Consider the following 16,328-nt stretch of genomic DNA (forward strand, 5'->3'; position numbering starts at 1 on the left):
AAAATTCTGTCTCTCTAGTGGGGTAAATAAATTACAGATAGGGTTCGTTCTGGATGGGGTCGGCCAGTACCATTCCACATACAAACAGTTTGTCTCATGTGTTTGGTTTCGTATGGGCGCCATGGACTCACGTGAACCTCAGAATTATCGACATTTTACTATGATATCACACTATAAACCGGCTCAAAATTTTAGTTTTTATAAGGTGTGTACACTAACAGTTTTGGATTGGACATATATACGAAAACATTGGATCGACTAGTTTACATACTGTTGTCCGCATATAATCGAAATAAAATTCTATAAAAGTAAAATATATTTTTCTTATAATTATTTTTCAGTTTTATAATTGAATATTTTCTTGTAATAGTTTATTACATATACTTTGCAACATATATAAAATATAACCCCAACTAACATTTGTTGTGGGGTTTACGATCGTACTGGTAAGTAGAAATCAAAAACAGTAATTTTTTTAGTTTTATATCCATGTCTTCGAAAATTCACTGTACAAGTTGATGTATACATGGAGATAACTCTAGAATCACATAAACTTAAACTTGTATATATTTATTATAGAAACCATGTGTGTTCGGCTCGTGGCGCATCTTATGGCCTTTAAAAGGGATCATAGTATAGCTTGGACTCTTTCTGCCGTCTATGATCTCTTTCAATCTCTCATCTAAGATCAACCTATCATCTAAGTTCCCTCTCTGATCTGTATTTTCATCTCTCTTTCTCTTCAATGGGTTCGAATTTTCATTACTCTATTGATCTAAACGAAGATCAAAACCATCATGAAGAGCCCTTTTTCTATCCTCTTGGATCATCTTCGTCTCTTCTTCATAATTATCAAGTTCCTTCTAATTCTTCATCTTCTTCGTCGTCCGTTTCTTCTCTTTCATCTTACCTCCCTTTCTTGATCAACTCTCAAGAAGATCAACATGTTGCCTACAACAACACTTATCAATACGAGCAGCTCCATCTTTCTCAACCCCTCAAGGTACACACACATATACACACAGGATTTATAATAATAAATCAACCTTAACTGGGTGTACAAATGATAGTGATCTTTACTTTTTCATTTTGTTGTTGAAAATATGTATGATCATGTAAAGTTCATACAAAAAATATTATTTTTTGAATTTGTAATGAAAAAGTACATAAAAGAAATTTAAATTTTCAGGGGGAATCTGAAGAAACCATATAAATCATTATTTTTCTTTGTTAATTAAACCTCGATTGTTGCTATATATCAGGCCAACATGTTTAACGGTGGATCATCATCATCTTCATACGATCATATGGTGCCAAAGAAGGAGACAAGACTGAAACTAACGATAAGGAAAAAAGATAATCATGACGACCAAACCGATTTTCTTCATCAAAACCCGACAAAACCCAATTCAGACTCCGACAAGTGGATGATGTCCCCAAAGATGCGGTTGATTAAGAAAACAATCACCAACAATAAACAGCCCACTGATCAGGCTAATAACAACCATAATCGTAATCATAAAGAAGATAACTACCCTTTAAATGAGAAGACTAGTTTCGAAAAAGATCACGATGAAGATCTCAAGAAAGTCACGACCACGACGACCACGGCCGTCACCACGGAAAATCGCTACAGTACAATCAAGGATAATGGTTATGGTAATACCAATGGCGTGATAAGGGTTTGTTCCGATTGTAACACTACCAAGACTCCTCTTTGGCGAAGTGGGCCTCGAGGTCCCAAGGTAAATTAATTGATTTTCTTGAAATGATCTCTTGTTACATAGATCTTAAGTCAATTTTTAATACACATAATTATGTGTCTATAACGCATATATATTTGATTTATTCAAGTCTAACGCATCTTTTAGTCGTAATGACTCTCTTATCCTTAATGGTAGACATACGAGTCCAATATTATGTGAATAATTTTGACGCATACTAACTTTCACTTCTTTTATTACAGTCTCTTTGTAACGCATGTGGCATAAGACAAAGAAAAGCGAGGAGGGCCGCAATGGCTGCAGCCGTCGCTGCAGGCGACCAAGAGGTGGTGGCGCTGCAGCCGAAACAGTCACCTGCGAAAAAAAAGTTGCAAAGCAAGAAAAAGCGATCAAATGGAGGAGATAAATTCAATATCTCTCCTCCGGTAATGGCCAAAACAAAAAAGTCCAAGATCAAAGAACAAGAACATGAGGACACTACCACGGTTGCGGGAGATTCAGAAATAAGCAAATCAACAACCTCTTCTGATTCTTCAATGTCGTCGAACAAGCTGTGCTTCGATGACTTGACGATAATGTTGAGCAAAAACGCAGCTTATCAACAAGTGTTCCCACAAGATGAGAAGGAAGCTGCTATTTTGCTCATGGCTCTGTCGCATGGAATGGTTCATGGCTGATCATATCATTACACGATATCTTCTGGTTACGGAAAAGAGGTTTACTTCATAATTATATATATACCATAGTAAGCAAAATCATGATTGATTGTTAAATCTTGGAGTGATTAATGTAGTTTCTGCAGTTGGTCTAATATGAGAAGTCAAAACATTATATAATAAGAGTGTGCGAGAGTTCAATATAATAATTAATATATCTATAGATGTTTTGGGAGATTTTGGTTTAGGGTTTAAGTTGTGTTTTTCCCAGATGGAGCATTAATCACTCGATAATGTGCGAGTGTTCTTGCTCATTTACATCTTTATATTTTTTTGTGTTACGTGATTTGAGAAATAATATAATCACGAAGAGTATTTCTCTTATCTTTTTAATTATCTTTTTACATGTTACAGCAATTATATGATCAATTAGATGGCCGTTTTTGAATTGTGATAACTACTAAACCATTCAATTTTCTTAAACAACCTTAGAGTCGGATATTACTTGGATTTAATCATTTGTCAAAATATTCCGAACACAAGATTTCTTAATGGATGAGGGAAAAGATGGTTGATATGAGATTGAGAGCATATGAATGTGTGTGCAGGACAGGATATCATGTGTGGAGATAATGCGTTTGTCTTGCATTTAATGGCGAGGACAAATACCTATACTATTAAATCAGGATTCTATTGACTTTTTTACTAAAAATACTCATTTCTTTAATAACATTGCATATTTCATTAAGGACAATCAAGTAATATTAATAACACATCTATATTGAGTCATTTTTTAAATCCAGCCCATTGCCTACATCATTTTTTTTGAGTCATTTGGGCCGATTAACAAGTGAGATTCAATTTTTATTTTTTCAGATGGGGTTCGAGTCGGATCTTTCCGGGTCCGGGTGGGTTCGGTTCTCATGCATAAGAACCTGAAAAATAACCAAATAACCAAAATATCTAAAACGAGTTCAGTTATTTATACTCAGAATAACTAAAGTATCCGATTCGGTTCAAATTTTTGTATCCAAATTACTCAAAAGTAATCAAAAGTAACCAAAAAATCCATTCTATACAATTTTTTGGGGTAAACTTTTATCCTAACTATCATATTTTATCCAAAAATATTCAAAAGTATTAAAAATGACTACTATAGTTAACTTATGATATTAATTTAAAATATTAAAATAATTATAAATATAACTATAACATATATTTTTAGATATATATTCACATTTCGGGTATTTTCGGGTACTCATTTGGTTCTAGGTTCAGATCGGGTTCGGATCGGTTCTTCGGATATAGCAATTTAGAATTCATTCGGATATTTATCCCGGGTCTGATCGGGTTCGGGACCCTGATTTTTGGGTCGGTTTTGGGTTGGTTCTTCGGGTCCGGATATTGTGATCAGGCCTATATTCATTTAAAATGAAATACGATAAAGAAAGATAAAAATATTAAATTTTTATAAAAAACAAATATATGAAAATATGACATTTATTAAATATTTATCAATTTAAAAAAAAAATAAAGGAAAATAAATCCGTGATTTAAAAGCGTGGGTCAAAATCTAATAAAATATTAAAACTGAAATATATTTTATAATTAACCCTATTTTTTTCTAAATAATTAATTACTAAAGAACGCCACTGCCATTTAATCTACACTTCCACTAATTGTTATTAGGCTATCACGTTATGTTACAAGAATGAATTACAAACCCACTAGGATTTACTTACCCAATAAATATATATGTATCTCAAACTAATAAAATGTGTTTCATTTTTCATTGGCTATTTGTTTAAACTTTAAAGTAGTTAGCTTGCCAATTGGACTTTCGATTTTTTTTAAATTATACAGGTTAAGACTTTTTCCAACAAACAGGTAAAGACCATTTTGTAGTTAATATATATGTTTTTTTATTTATCTACAATCATAAAATATTTTTATCCTCTTTAAATATGTTATATATATATATATATATATATATATATATATATACTGAACCAAACTTTAAAATATTTTATACATTTCAATATTTTGGATATTAAATATAAAAAAGCTATCATATTCAAATATATAAATCTGATTCGGATATATCCGGATATCTAAAATATTTCAGTTCGGAACAGGTTCGATTCTGGTTTTTTAGCTACCAAATTTTTTAATCTGTTCGGATATTTAATTAATTTCGATCTGAATTCGGTACTAATTTTTGGATCAAACTTGGTTCACTTCTTCGTGTTTGGATTTTTTTTCTAGCCCTAAATATATTACTTTGTTTGTCAAAATACAAAACTATATCTACAAGGCAACACATATAGAACATAAAAACATGTGAAATAATAATAATAATAATAAATATTGATATAACAACTAAAAACAATATCCGTACGGACGCACGGGTCAAAAAACTAGTATTAAGTTAAAAGAGATATTCAGAAATTTGCAATCCCACATATTTTTTCTTCTACTTCTCATGAAATCATCTTTACTAATTTATTTCCTTGCTTCTTGAAAACATATATGGGGTTGACCTAATTGAAAAAAGTAGTTATTTTTTCTCTCTCTCGTTTACTTTTTTCCTGCTACATTATTGTCTATAGGGTCACTGACTCACTTGTATGGTATTTTGCAAGACTGATCATGAATGGGTAGACTACTATCGGTGTATGCCAAATATGTAAGCTGTGAAATCAAATATAGTTTTTATTATTATTTTATCATTTAGCCATCGAATAAAAGACTTAAGTTTTTTTTAACATTAAATTATCATTGAGTCAAAATAGACAACCGAGATCGGAGAAAAAACAAGGTTCAGAAACAAAGTAAAGGGAAATTGGACTGTATAGCCAAGGAAAAAAACATAATTCATGAGATAGCTAATTTACCTAATACAACGATACACAATGTGTCTTTTGTATAATATTGCCATTCTACCCTTTCATCCTACCGGTAAAACCTACAAAACAATTATAATCTAAACTAATAACTAATGATTCTAAAAGAAAGACGTGGTCCATCATCACCTCTGTTAGATTAATCAATTTTTCTTCTTCCTCACTGGTTGCAAGTAAGCGCTTTACTACTCTTCTGAAATTGTCAGCCAGACGACGGCGTTACAGTGACAGCGGAGAATAGTGTGAATCTGTATCTATTCCAATTTCTATCGTTGATTCATCTCAGATTTCTTAATTACGGTATGTTTTTTAATTTTACCTTCAATTCTCTTCATCTAATGCTGTCTTATTTCTCATTTGCGATATAGTCAAAACTAAGGTAATCTTTTGGTAAATCTATGGCCTCGTTGCCGTATCTGTTTTGTAGGGACGAAGTTCGCCATTCCATTCCTCTGTTTTGTTTTTTTTCCAAAATCAACATTTGTTCCGTTCCATATAGATAAATTCTATACTATATGAACCTGTGTTATTTAGGATGAAAAATCTTAGTTCTAGATACTAATAACGTGTTGTTTCATTCCTCTGTTCCATTTCGTGACGATCTTGGAGAGAGTTTTTACACTACAAGAAAACTTGTCTGTTGCAAGGGAAAACTGCATTGCAATTCCGTTGCAAATCGTCGATTGCAAGATATTTGCAAGCGAACTGATTCTCTCGCAAATCCTTAGTCGCAAATTTAAATCGCTTGCAAAACACTCGCAAATCTGCGACGAACAAATTTTCCTTGCAAATTTGCAACGAACGTATTTCCGTTGCAAATTTGCAACGGAAATATCTTCTCTCGCAAAATTTGCGAGGAATTTAATTCTCTTGCAAATTTGCAAGAGCTCTGCATTTGAAATGTTCCCTCGCAAATTTTTTTAAAAATATTAAAAAAATACAAAAATAAAATTACAAATAAATTATATAATATATATTAAACTGATACATTTAGATAAATGTAAATACATGAATAAAAATCTTAAAACAAAAGTTAATTTACAACAATCTGGTTTAGTTAATTAAACCAGTTTAGTTGATTAAACCGGATTAAAGAATCTCAAACCCTAAAATGAAAGAGCCGCCTCAATGACTCCTCCGCTTCTGGCCTCCTTCGCCTCACCACCAGCCGCACCACCACCCTGCGACCACGGCTTCCCTGGTCTCCTCAACCATCAAGCTTCTTCTCCATCCTTCAACTTCCTTTACCAAATGAAAGAAATCAAATCTAACCGTGGTGTGCCTTGTCTTGCCTTGCTTCTACATTCCTGAAAAAAAACAGTTCAAAACTGAGAGAGAAAGAGAGAGAGAGAGAGAGAGAGAGATAGAGTTCGAACCGTGGTGGTGGTGGGACGCTGAGCAAGAGCTTTGTGGAATAACGTTCATTGGTGTGAAAGACAGAGAGAGGTGAGCCGGCGTGAGAAAGAAAAAGGAGATCCGGCGGTGTGAGAAGAGAGGAGAGCCGGCGAGGAGTAGAGATATGGCGGTGTGGTCGGAGAGGAGCCATGGAGGTAAGCATGAGAGAGCAAACACGGGAGAGCGAGAGAGAGAGGTCCAGCAAGAGGAGAGAAAAGATTAAAAAAAAATTGGTTTTTTTTCTTGACGGCTCAAACAAATGAAGAGCATTAGGTTTATGTAATTATATACGAACCCTAGTTCTGGAAACTCTTCTCCTCTTTTCTTTTTTTTTTATTTTGGGGAAAATAGATTTGCAAGGGAATTGCAACGGATCCCTCGCAAATCCCTCGCAAATTGTGATGGAGCTTAATCCCTTGCAAATTTGCAATTGATTTGCGAGGAAACCATTGCAATTTCCTTGCAAATTTATAGTTAAATTGTTTTAGGGTTTTGTTATGTTTACTATACATTAATATGTTTCTTTATATTTACTTTTTAAATTTTACTTTATAAACAATTCAAAATTTGAAATTAAATAATAAAAATTATATGTTTTAAGATTTTAGTTAGAGTTTATGATATTGGTGAAATTGGAGTATGATATATATAGGGTTTAGGTTTAAAGGTTTAGGTATTGATATAAGATTTTAAGCTAAATTTGAAAATAAATTTGAATTTATTTTAAGAATTATATTTACGTTTGAAAAGTTTTTATTTAGAGTTTAGATTTAATGTTATGAATTTAGAATAGAGGTTAAGTATAGGGTATTGAAATTTGAGATTAGTTTTTGAAAAAAAAAATAATTTTTGGTTTTATATTTAATATGTTAGGTTAATTTAAGATTTAATGTTAGAATATTAAAGTTTAAATTTTTTGTTTGGAGTTTAGAGTTTAAAAACTCGTTTAGGGTTTAGGGATTTAAAAAGACAAACTAGAGTTTGGAAACATGGATTTGCAAGGGAATTGCAACGGAACCCTCGCAAGTTCCTTGCAAATTGCGATGGAAATTATTCCCTTGCAAATTTGCAATAGATTTGCGAGAGAATCATTGCAATTTCCTTGCAAATTTATAGTTAATTTGTTTTAGGATTTTATTATGTTTTCTATACACTAACACTACAAGATTTGAAGCTAGATAATTGAAAATATCAGTTTTAAGATTTTAGTTAGAGTTTATGGTATTGGTTAATTTGGAGTATGATATATATAGAGTTTAAGGGTTAAAGGTTTAGGGTATTGATATAAGATTTTAAGCTAAAATTTGAAAACAAATCTGAATTTATTTTAATAATTATATTTACGTTTGAAAAGTTGTTATTTAGAGTTTAGATTTAAAGTTTTGAATTTAAAATAGAGGTTAGAGTATAGGGTATTGAGATTTGAGATTAATTTTTGAAAAGGAAATAATTTTTGAGTTTATATTTAACATGTCAAGTTAAATTTAATATTTAATATTAGAATATTGAAGTTCAAATTTTTTGTTTGGAGTTTAGGTTTAAAACTCGTTTAGGGTTTAAGGATTTAAAAAGGCAAACTCGAATTTGGAAACATAGATTTGCAAGGAAATTGCAACGAGTCTATCGCAAAACCCTTGCAAATTTGTAAGGGAAATTAGATTCTCTCGCAAATTAGCAAGGGATTTGCGAGGGATCTTTTGCAAATTCCTTGCAACTTACTTGCAAATTCATAAATCAATAATATTAGGGTTTCATTTGGGGTTTGGTATATTTTTGGTGAACTACTATGAATTGTGTATTTTTTGTTTGGAAAAAATAATTAACGTGAAATTTTGTTTTATTTTTTTTGGAAATTTAGTTGATGTGTGTTTATTGTATAAATTATAAAGTTTTGATATTTAGTACTTAGTAATATCAAGTTCAAGTTTCAAGAATTATAAGAAAACAAGATAGACATATAAAGTTCTTGCAAATCCCTTGCAAATTTGCGAGAGAATTTTAATCTTGCAAATTTGCAAGGGATTTGCGAGGACGCTGTAACTACCCTTGCAAATCTCTTGCAAATTTGCGAGGGAGACATTTTCCTCGCAAATTTCTTGCAAATTTGCGAGGGAATTGCGAGAGAAATGTTTTCCTTGCAAATTTGCAAGAGATTTGCGAGGATGATAACTTTTCTTGCAATTTCGTTGCAAATATATCTCAAATTTGCGAGGAAATTTTTCTCTTGCAAATTTCCCTTGCAATAGACTTGTTTTCTTGTAGTGTTATAGAGTGGGTTGAAAGACAAGCAAGATGATACTGTCGAAAACATGGTTGCACTAATTGGTGATGATTATCTATTTAAGCACAACACATGGAATGGTGGAGTTAAAGCAGATGATGTTAAGGTTAAGAAGGACCCCAAGTGGCGGCAGACTCAAGTGAAGGTCATGTACCTTGTGAATTGGATAGGCAAGATGGTCAGCAAGGTGGATAGACTGTAGCATTCACTCCTGCGAGACGAGAAGCCAATAATAGTATAATCATGTCTACGTAAAGTACATTTAACCGTTTCTATTCTATTTGATTCACATAAAATGGAAATACATCTTATTTGCATTCATGTTTTACAATAGACGGTTTAATATCACTTTAACTTCTGAATTCATACTAATATTTAATATTTGGATTAGGGTTTATATTTTCATTTAAGATTTAGTAATTATTGGATTAGGTTTAGTTTCTGAAAAATTGGGATTACAATGGGGGAAATCATTAACTAATATCACTTAACCTTAGACATTTCAAAAGTTGAGAAATTAGTGAGCTGCTCTTTTGATTGCAACTACATTTTTCCTGGTTCTATTCTACCGTACATGGAATAGAACTGCAATTTCTTGTAATTTGAGTTCTATATTATACAGTTTACTATCACCTAATGTAGCTTACCAATTAATACTAGTATTCTTATTTTCATATCTGATATTTGGATTTAGGTTTATATTTCCATATAAGGTTTAGTGATTAATTGATATAGTTTGTTTATATAAGTTTGGGGTTGTTATTTGTGAAGCATGTATATCATGATCTATATTATTTGCTATATATAATAGCAATACTATTTGCTATATATAATAGAAATACTATTTGATACGTAGAATAGTAATGTCTGTAACTTTATTCATCGTTACATCATACGTGTTAAATATGGGTGGGACACACGTTATGTTGTTATGTAATTGTTTAGAGCCACAGAAAAAAGAACGACGTCATTTTAATCTCTCATTTATGACTGGAAACTTGTTAAAGGCAAGGACAAAACCGGACGATTGAAGCTTAAATGTCAAACATTGCATTATGTCAAAATCAATGTTACTTACCTAATTTGTGTTCAAAATATGGCTATTACACAAATAAGCCCCAAAGTAAATGACATAAAAGATGACAAAAGTAAAAAAAAAAAAAACCAAAAGGAAAAAAAAGCCTAAAGCGGCTTATGTGGAAACCCACGATGAGGACTGGTATGTTGGATGTGAGTATCCTACTAGATAGAAGGAGTAGAGACTGCTGAAGCTTCACGGGAGATCTCCTGATGTAGCCAGTGAGGACCGTCCCTTACTATAGAGTTTGTTGCAGGTAAGACGTAGTCAAGGCTCCATGTTCCCATTTGTTGTTGCTTCGAGATGATGTCGAGTAAGATTTGAGAAGGCCGGCGTTGTAAACTTGCTCTAGCCATTGGAAAGGATGATTCGAAGATGATATTGTCAAGTTTCAATGAGGGCACTGTCAACCGCCCACAACAAAGCGTGAAATTCAGCCTCTTCTCTGGTTTGAATAGCAGAAAGGAAGGCATGCTTGCTGTGTAGAGTGTCTTTTTCTTTGCAATCTCGTATGATCCAAGAGGCACCACAGTTAACCGATAAATTGATCTAAGATGGAAGTGTATTCCAGGAAGAGATCATAAGGTTGACTCGGCTAAAATCTGTGGAGGTACATTGGGTAGAAAGTTGATTTCGAAACTGTCCTTTTCTGTTATAGCGAAGATCGATTGTGGAGGAAGTCTGAGTTTTTCAAATACTAGAGAGTTCATGGCCTTCCAAATATGCCATAGTAACCAAGGGTTGGTCCGTTTAAGAGAGACCAAGAACTCCTTCCTTCATGTACACACAACCAAATAGTGAATGTTCAAGAAAACATAATTCGGTGAGAAACCCGCAGGAGGAAGAGGAAGAAGAGCAGCCCTCCAGACTTCATGTGCCAGATGGCACGAGAACAGAGTGTGGAAAATAGTTTCCCTGGTAGTGCCACACATTTTACAAGTCGTTTATACTGGAATCTCTCTCATTCTCATCGATTGTGAGTTCTTCATTCTGTTGATCAGTGATTTTGTTGATGCCTAGCTTTTTACCAAATCGAATGCAACTAGAGATAAACGAACCATCAACAAATCGAACGCATTGGAGCTCACTTCTTCAGATGACCCTTAACAGACAGTAGTCCATCTCTTCTTGGCACCATTGCAACAGATATGGTGACCTGCTATTTACACTAAGAAGAGGATTTCATATGTAGCTTTTCTCGTTGAATGTGCTAACACCACTTCGTTTAATGGTCGGGTCGCCGCGGTTAGCCGAAGCAATCAAAATTAAACCGTTCATCCCTGCAACACACGACACCGGTGAAACACCTTTCTCGTTGAGGATTAAAAGGTGATACGTCGAACATCTTCTTCTCGTTGAAACCTTCACTCTTAGCTCATCAAGAGAACCATCTTTCAGATCGATGATGGAGAAAAAAGTTTGAGTTGATTTTCTTCCAACTTTTGATATATTTTCTTGTCGTAAATATAAAAAAATTGGTTTTTCTTAAATTCCATCTCTTTAGGTGGTATTTTTTCTTTTTTTTTTTAACTCGAAAAAAGTTGAGATACATGGTGTCGATAAGAAATCAAAGACAAAACATAAACCAAACAAAATAAAACGAAGACATAAACAGAGCCTAAAACCCGTATATATCCACAAGTCTATTCCTTCCATCTTTCCAAAAGAATTCGATATCAGTAGAGCTGACCTAAGGAACAAATATCTTAAGCAGTCCCAACCCTAAAGGGAATATCACCAAGCCATACTAGAACCAGAAACATCAGAAACAATCGAGAAGTCAAATCTACACCAACTCCAGTAGCTGCTATCCATGTGAAACTTGCATGACCAGAAACCACCATTAAACTAAGATACAAGGACAAAAGACCTTGAAACGCTACTTGGAAAAACGTCAAAGAAGACCACCAGCTCTTACACACAGACACTCGTAAGGCAGCCAAGTGACCTACAGAACAAAGACTACCCACCTCCTCGCAAGAGAAGAACTGAAGGTCAAGTTAACTGCTTCGTCTAGAAACTATCTCCCAAAACCACAAAGGACCAGGATAAAGTCTAATAGATACCTCCACAGCGAACATAAATAAAAAAAAACGAATCCAAAAAGCCAACTTAGAATGCGACGAATTGACTGAAACAACAAGAACCAAACAAAAGCAGTATTCCCACGACTTCAAACTAATACTAATTCACCACACATGAACATAAGTTCCGGTGATCGAGATGCTAAAAAACCATCCTTCCTAGAGACACAAAGCCGGCGATAGAGATGTTAGAGGAATCATCCCCTCCCGGAGACAAAAAACCGGCGGTAAAGAGCTTTGAGAGCCTCTTTCCCCGGAGTCTTAACCGCTCCCTGTGGTGGTGAGAACCACCACCCACCGGAGCAAGAGAAAGAAAATCGACGGCTGCTCTTCTAGCTAGGGTTTTCTATTGAACTTAAAAGATAAATAATAGTTTTTAATAATGCAAAATAACTTGGTGAGTTGATTGGGTTTTATAAATGATACATCCAACAAGAGAGGATTTGTAAAACTTTTTATAAATAAGAGAGGATTTGGCAAAACCCTAAAATTTCATGAAATCCCTAATTCAATAAGCCTCATCTATATTATTAAAACTGAAGTACAAATTAGGTTTGTTTGAAAACCTAGATAGTAATATTTTTTAAAAAAATTGTTTAGAAATATGGATAGTAAATTAAAAAAAAAAATTCTAAAGACCGATGGCTTAGCACGTAGTGCTAGGAAACATCGTCATTTGTTGTGCACATGGATGTAGAGCTACCAATTTGATTTACAGAGTCCGATTAAGTCTGTAAAAGTAGATGACATAAAAAAATTAAAAAAAATATTTGGAAACATGAATAACAGTTTTAAAAAGAATAAAAAAGTTTGTTTGTAAATATAGATAGTAGTTTAGAAAAGGTTTGTTTGGAAACATGGATATCAATTTTTTTAAAAAAGAGGTTTGTTTGGAAACATGAATAACAATTTAAAAAAGAGGTTTTTTTTGGAAACTTGAATAACAATATCAAAAAATATAATGTTGTTTGGAAATATGGATAACAATATATAAAAAAATTGATTTATGTTATTAAGAAAATTTGGAAATCCATTATATTATGAGAAACTATCTATTTGGACAAACTTTAAAATATACGAAATCAGCTAATATAATTATCTAAAAACATTTTTATCTAAAATAATCATAAAATAAAATTCAAACTTTATATACATACTAGATTCTGACCCTCTCTTGAAAAAGCGGGTATATTTTTTGTTTTTATTTTTTCGAGAAATTTAATTTTTATATTTGTGTTATTTTTGTAATCATACTTGTGTTTAATATTAATATAACTTAATATAATTTTTGGTAACTGTATTAAATATGTCAAATTACATAATTATACACTTAAGTTATATGTATTCCAGAAATTAGTTTTAAATTTTTATTCCTAAAGTCTACATATTATTTTTTTAGTAGTTATCTAACATAATTAGTTAATAATAGTTGTACCAAAAAACCAACTTGCAATCATCCCAAAAATCAAAGTCTCATACTCTATTAGATTTGACATAAATACTCAAAATATATTTGAAATAGTTCTTAAAGTGTTATATCCGAAAATCAATATTAAATCTAACGTGCACCGAAAACCAAACAAAATTGTTGAAAAATGTTTGAAAATAATAATTTGTAATATATATATATATATATTTATTTATTTATATATATGTAAATGGGTTAATATGGTCTTCACTAATTTTACGTAAAATCACATTTAATAAATATTTTTAATTGAATAACCTATTTAAAATCCATTAAACTAAAACCCGTAAAATATATTTGTATAAAATACTTCCATAATAAAAATATCAAATCAATATTAAAAATATACTCATAATTTAAATTAGATATTGGCCATGTAATTGGATATCAAGTAGAAGATGACAGAAACCTTAAATAATACTAGATTTTGACCCGCCCCTAAAAGGGCGGGTATATTTTTTGTTTGAAATTTATTTTTGATATTTGTTTTTTTCTTTCTGATTGTATTTGTATTTTTTTTTAATTATATTTGCGTATAAATTTTAATCAAAATATATTTTATTAAATAATAGCAATTTAAAATTGATCCGGTATATGTACGGTTAAGGCTGAGTTGCGGGTCGAACTCGCCCGCTGACCCGCCAACCCGCGTATTTTCAATGTTGTTTTGGTTAGAAAAATATGACCGGCACAACTCGCGAACAAATAATTTGGTACCCGCACCCACTCCGCTTAATTTTGTGGTTATCTATTGGTTATATATATTTTAAAAATCAATATTTAATTTATTTATTATAAAAATATATTTATAATAGGAAATTTATACATTATTTAAATTTTAAATTATTACTTTTAAATTTTTTTATTTTTAAAAATATTTACTTTTTTAATTTTTAATTTTACTTTTTACCTTTTAAATACTTTGCGGGTCAACGGGTAGCCGCGATCCAAAATCTACCCAACCCACTTATGATTCCTCCTTAAAATGATGAATATATTTTTGTTTTATATTTTAAGAAATATAATTTTTATAAAATCAAAGCTGTAACCAGTAACAAACAACAAACTGTCACATGTCAGTTCAGATTCTTTTGAAAAAGATTGTGTAACTGTTTATTTGGCCAATTAGTTATTATTAATAGAATAAATAAATAATTAGATATAACATATATCAATATTTAGAAGATGATTATGGTTATTTTAGATGTGTTTCTAAAATAAATAGTTGGATATAATATTTATCGTATTGATCATGTCCTTAATCTAATAGAATAGATGGAAGATGGTTACGTAAAATATACAAAATTCGAAATTGAAATGAGAATAATATATTTTGTTACTGGAATATTTTTTTTTTGTTAAATAAATACTGTGATTTGGAATTATATATATAGGCTATTTTATTATTAGGTAACAGAAAAGAGTAAGAAAAAGGAAAACAAAAATATATTTTTCAAATTTTGATTGCAATATTCGTAGCCCTTAAAAATAGAAATAATAGTTAATAAAGTAACTGTATTTCACACGTTATGCAGTTACATTGTTTTGTTTTTTTTGGTCGACTTTTTCTTTTCTTTTTTACTGTTTTCTTTTCCTTTATGCAGTTACATTATTACTTATTATTACTTATGCAATTACAATATATCTTAAGCGGTTATATTTAGATGCTATTTTTTTAGTGGATCCAACAAATATTAATCGGTCATGCTGGAAAATTAATAGAATAGATTGCAGAAAAAATGGTGGCTACATCCATTTTTATAATGTTTATAATTAATTTGATGCAGTGATGCGATTATTACGCTGAAGTAAACATAATTCGATTGGTCCAGCCCGATTATTATGCTGAGTGGTAGTTATATCCGTAATATAATTATATGCAGTTAGTATTTTTTAAGTATAGATAATTGAAAACAATTAGTTGGACACAACCTATATCAATGGGACATGATCCAAAATTAATAGTATTGATTTCAAATCAAAATAATAATTTAAATTTGATGTATATCAAAATTGATTCAAAAATATACATATATTTAAAATTTTATTTTTACTAAAATATTTCCAATAACCATTATTAATTTTTTTAATATATGTAAGAAAAAGACAATATAAAGTCCAATTTTATAAACCAATTTAACTTATGGTTATTAGATTTTACATTGAATTTTAAAATATAATATATGTGATATTTATATGATAGTATGTATAAAATATCATTAATTATATGATTACTTATATGATGGTACATATAAAATATAATTAATTAATTGTGAGTGTTTATGTTACTAAGGTTTTGAGTAGGGATGGACGTTCGGATACCCATTCTGGTTCAGTTCGGGTCTATTTGGGTTTGAGGTTTTCGGAATCAAGGATTTCAGTCTCATTCGAATATTTCTAAATTTTGCTTCAGATTCAACTCAGATCTTTGTGGGTTTGGTTAGGGTTGGGATAACCCATTTAAATTATTTTAAGAAAAATTTAAATTCATTTTATACTTTAATTTTCTCAAAATCTATAAACAAAATAATATATTACATATAAATTTGAATAACATATATCAAAATACCTAAACTTAACATATAAATTGTTTTGATTTAAATATTTGGATGGATAATCAATAATTATTTTAAGTATTTTTGGTGTTTTGGATATACTTTAACTATTTTATATATTTACTTTTGATTATTTATATATATATATATATATATATATATATTCAAGTATTTAAACCAACTT

At 31.1% G+C, this 16,328-nt stretch overlaps 1 protein-coding gene and 1 long non-coding RNA gene across 2 annotated transcripts; one reads left to right on the forward strand and one right to left on the reverse strand.

Moving 5' to 3' along the window:
- Positions 1-574: 574 nt before the first annotated feature.
- LOC108824254 (GATA transcription factor 21) lies at positions 575-2,764 on the forward strand. Its single transcript, XM_018597637.2, has 3 exons — positions 575-1,003; positions 1,263-1,745; positions 1,967-2,764. The coding sequence occupies exons 1-3, from the start codon at positions 746-748 to the stop codon at positions 2,399-2,401; spliced, it is 1,176 nt and encodes a 391-aa protein (XP_018453139.2). The 5' UTR covers positions 575-745; the 3' UTR covers positions 2,402-2,764.
- Positions 2,765-6,234: 3,470 nt separating this feature from the next.
- Positions 6,235-8,943, reverse strand: LOC108826083 (uncharacterized). The gene is made up of 2 exons (XR_001945349.2): positions 6,660-8,943; positions 6,235-6,590 (listed from the first exon to the last, which is right to left on the reverse strand). It is a non-coding gene; the product is annotated as an uncharacterized LOC108826083 (long non-coding RNA).
- Positions 8,944-16,328: the final 7,385 nt, after the last annotated feature.

The sequence above is a fragment of the Raphanus sativus genome, chromosome 9, assembly GCF_000801105.2.
Source record: "Raphanus sativus cultivar WK10039 chromosome 9, ASM80110v3, whole genome shotgun sequence".
In the NCBI taxonomy this organism is placed as follows: Eukaryota; Viridiplantae; Streptophyta; class Magnoliopsida; order Brassicales; family Brassicaceae; genus Raphanus; species Raphanus sativus.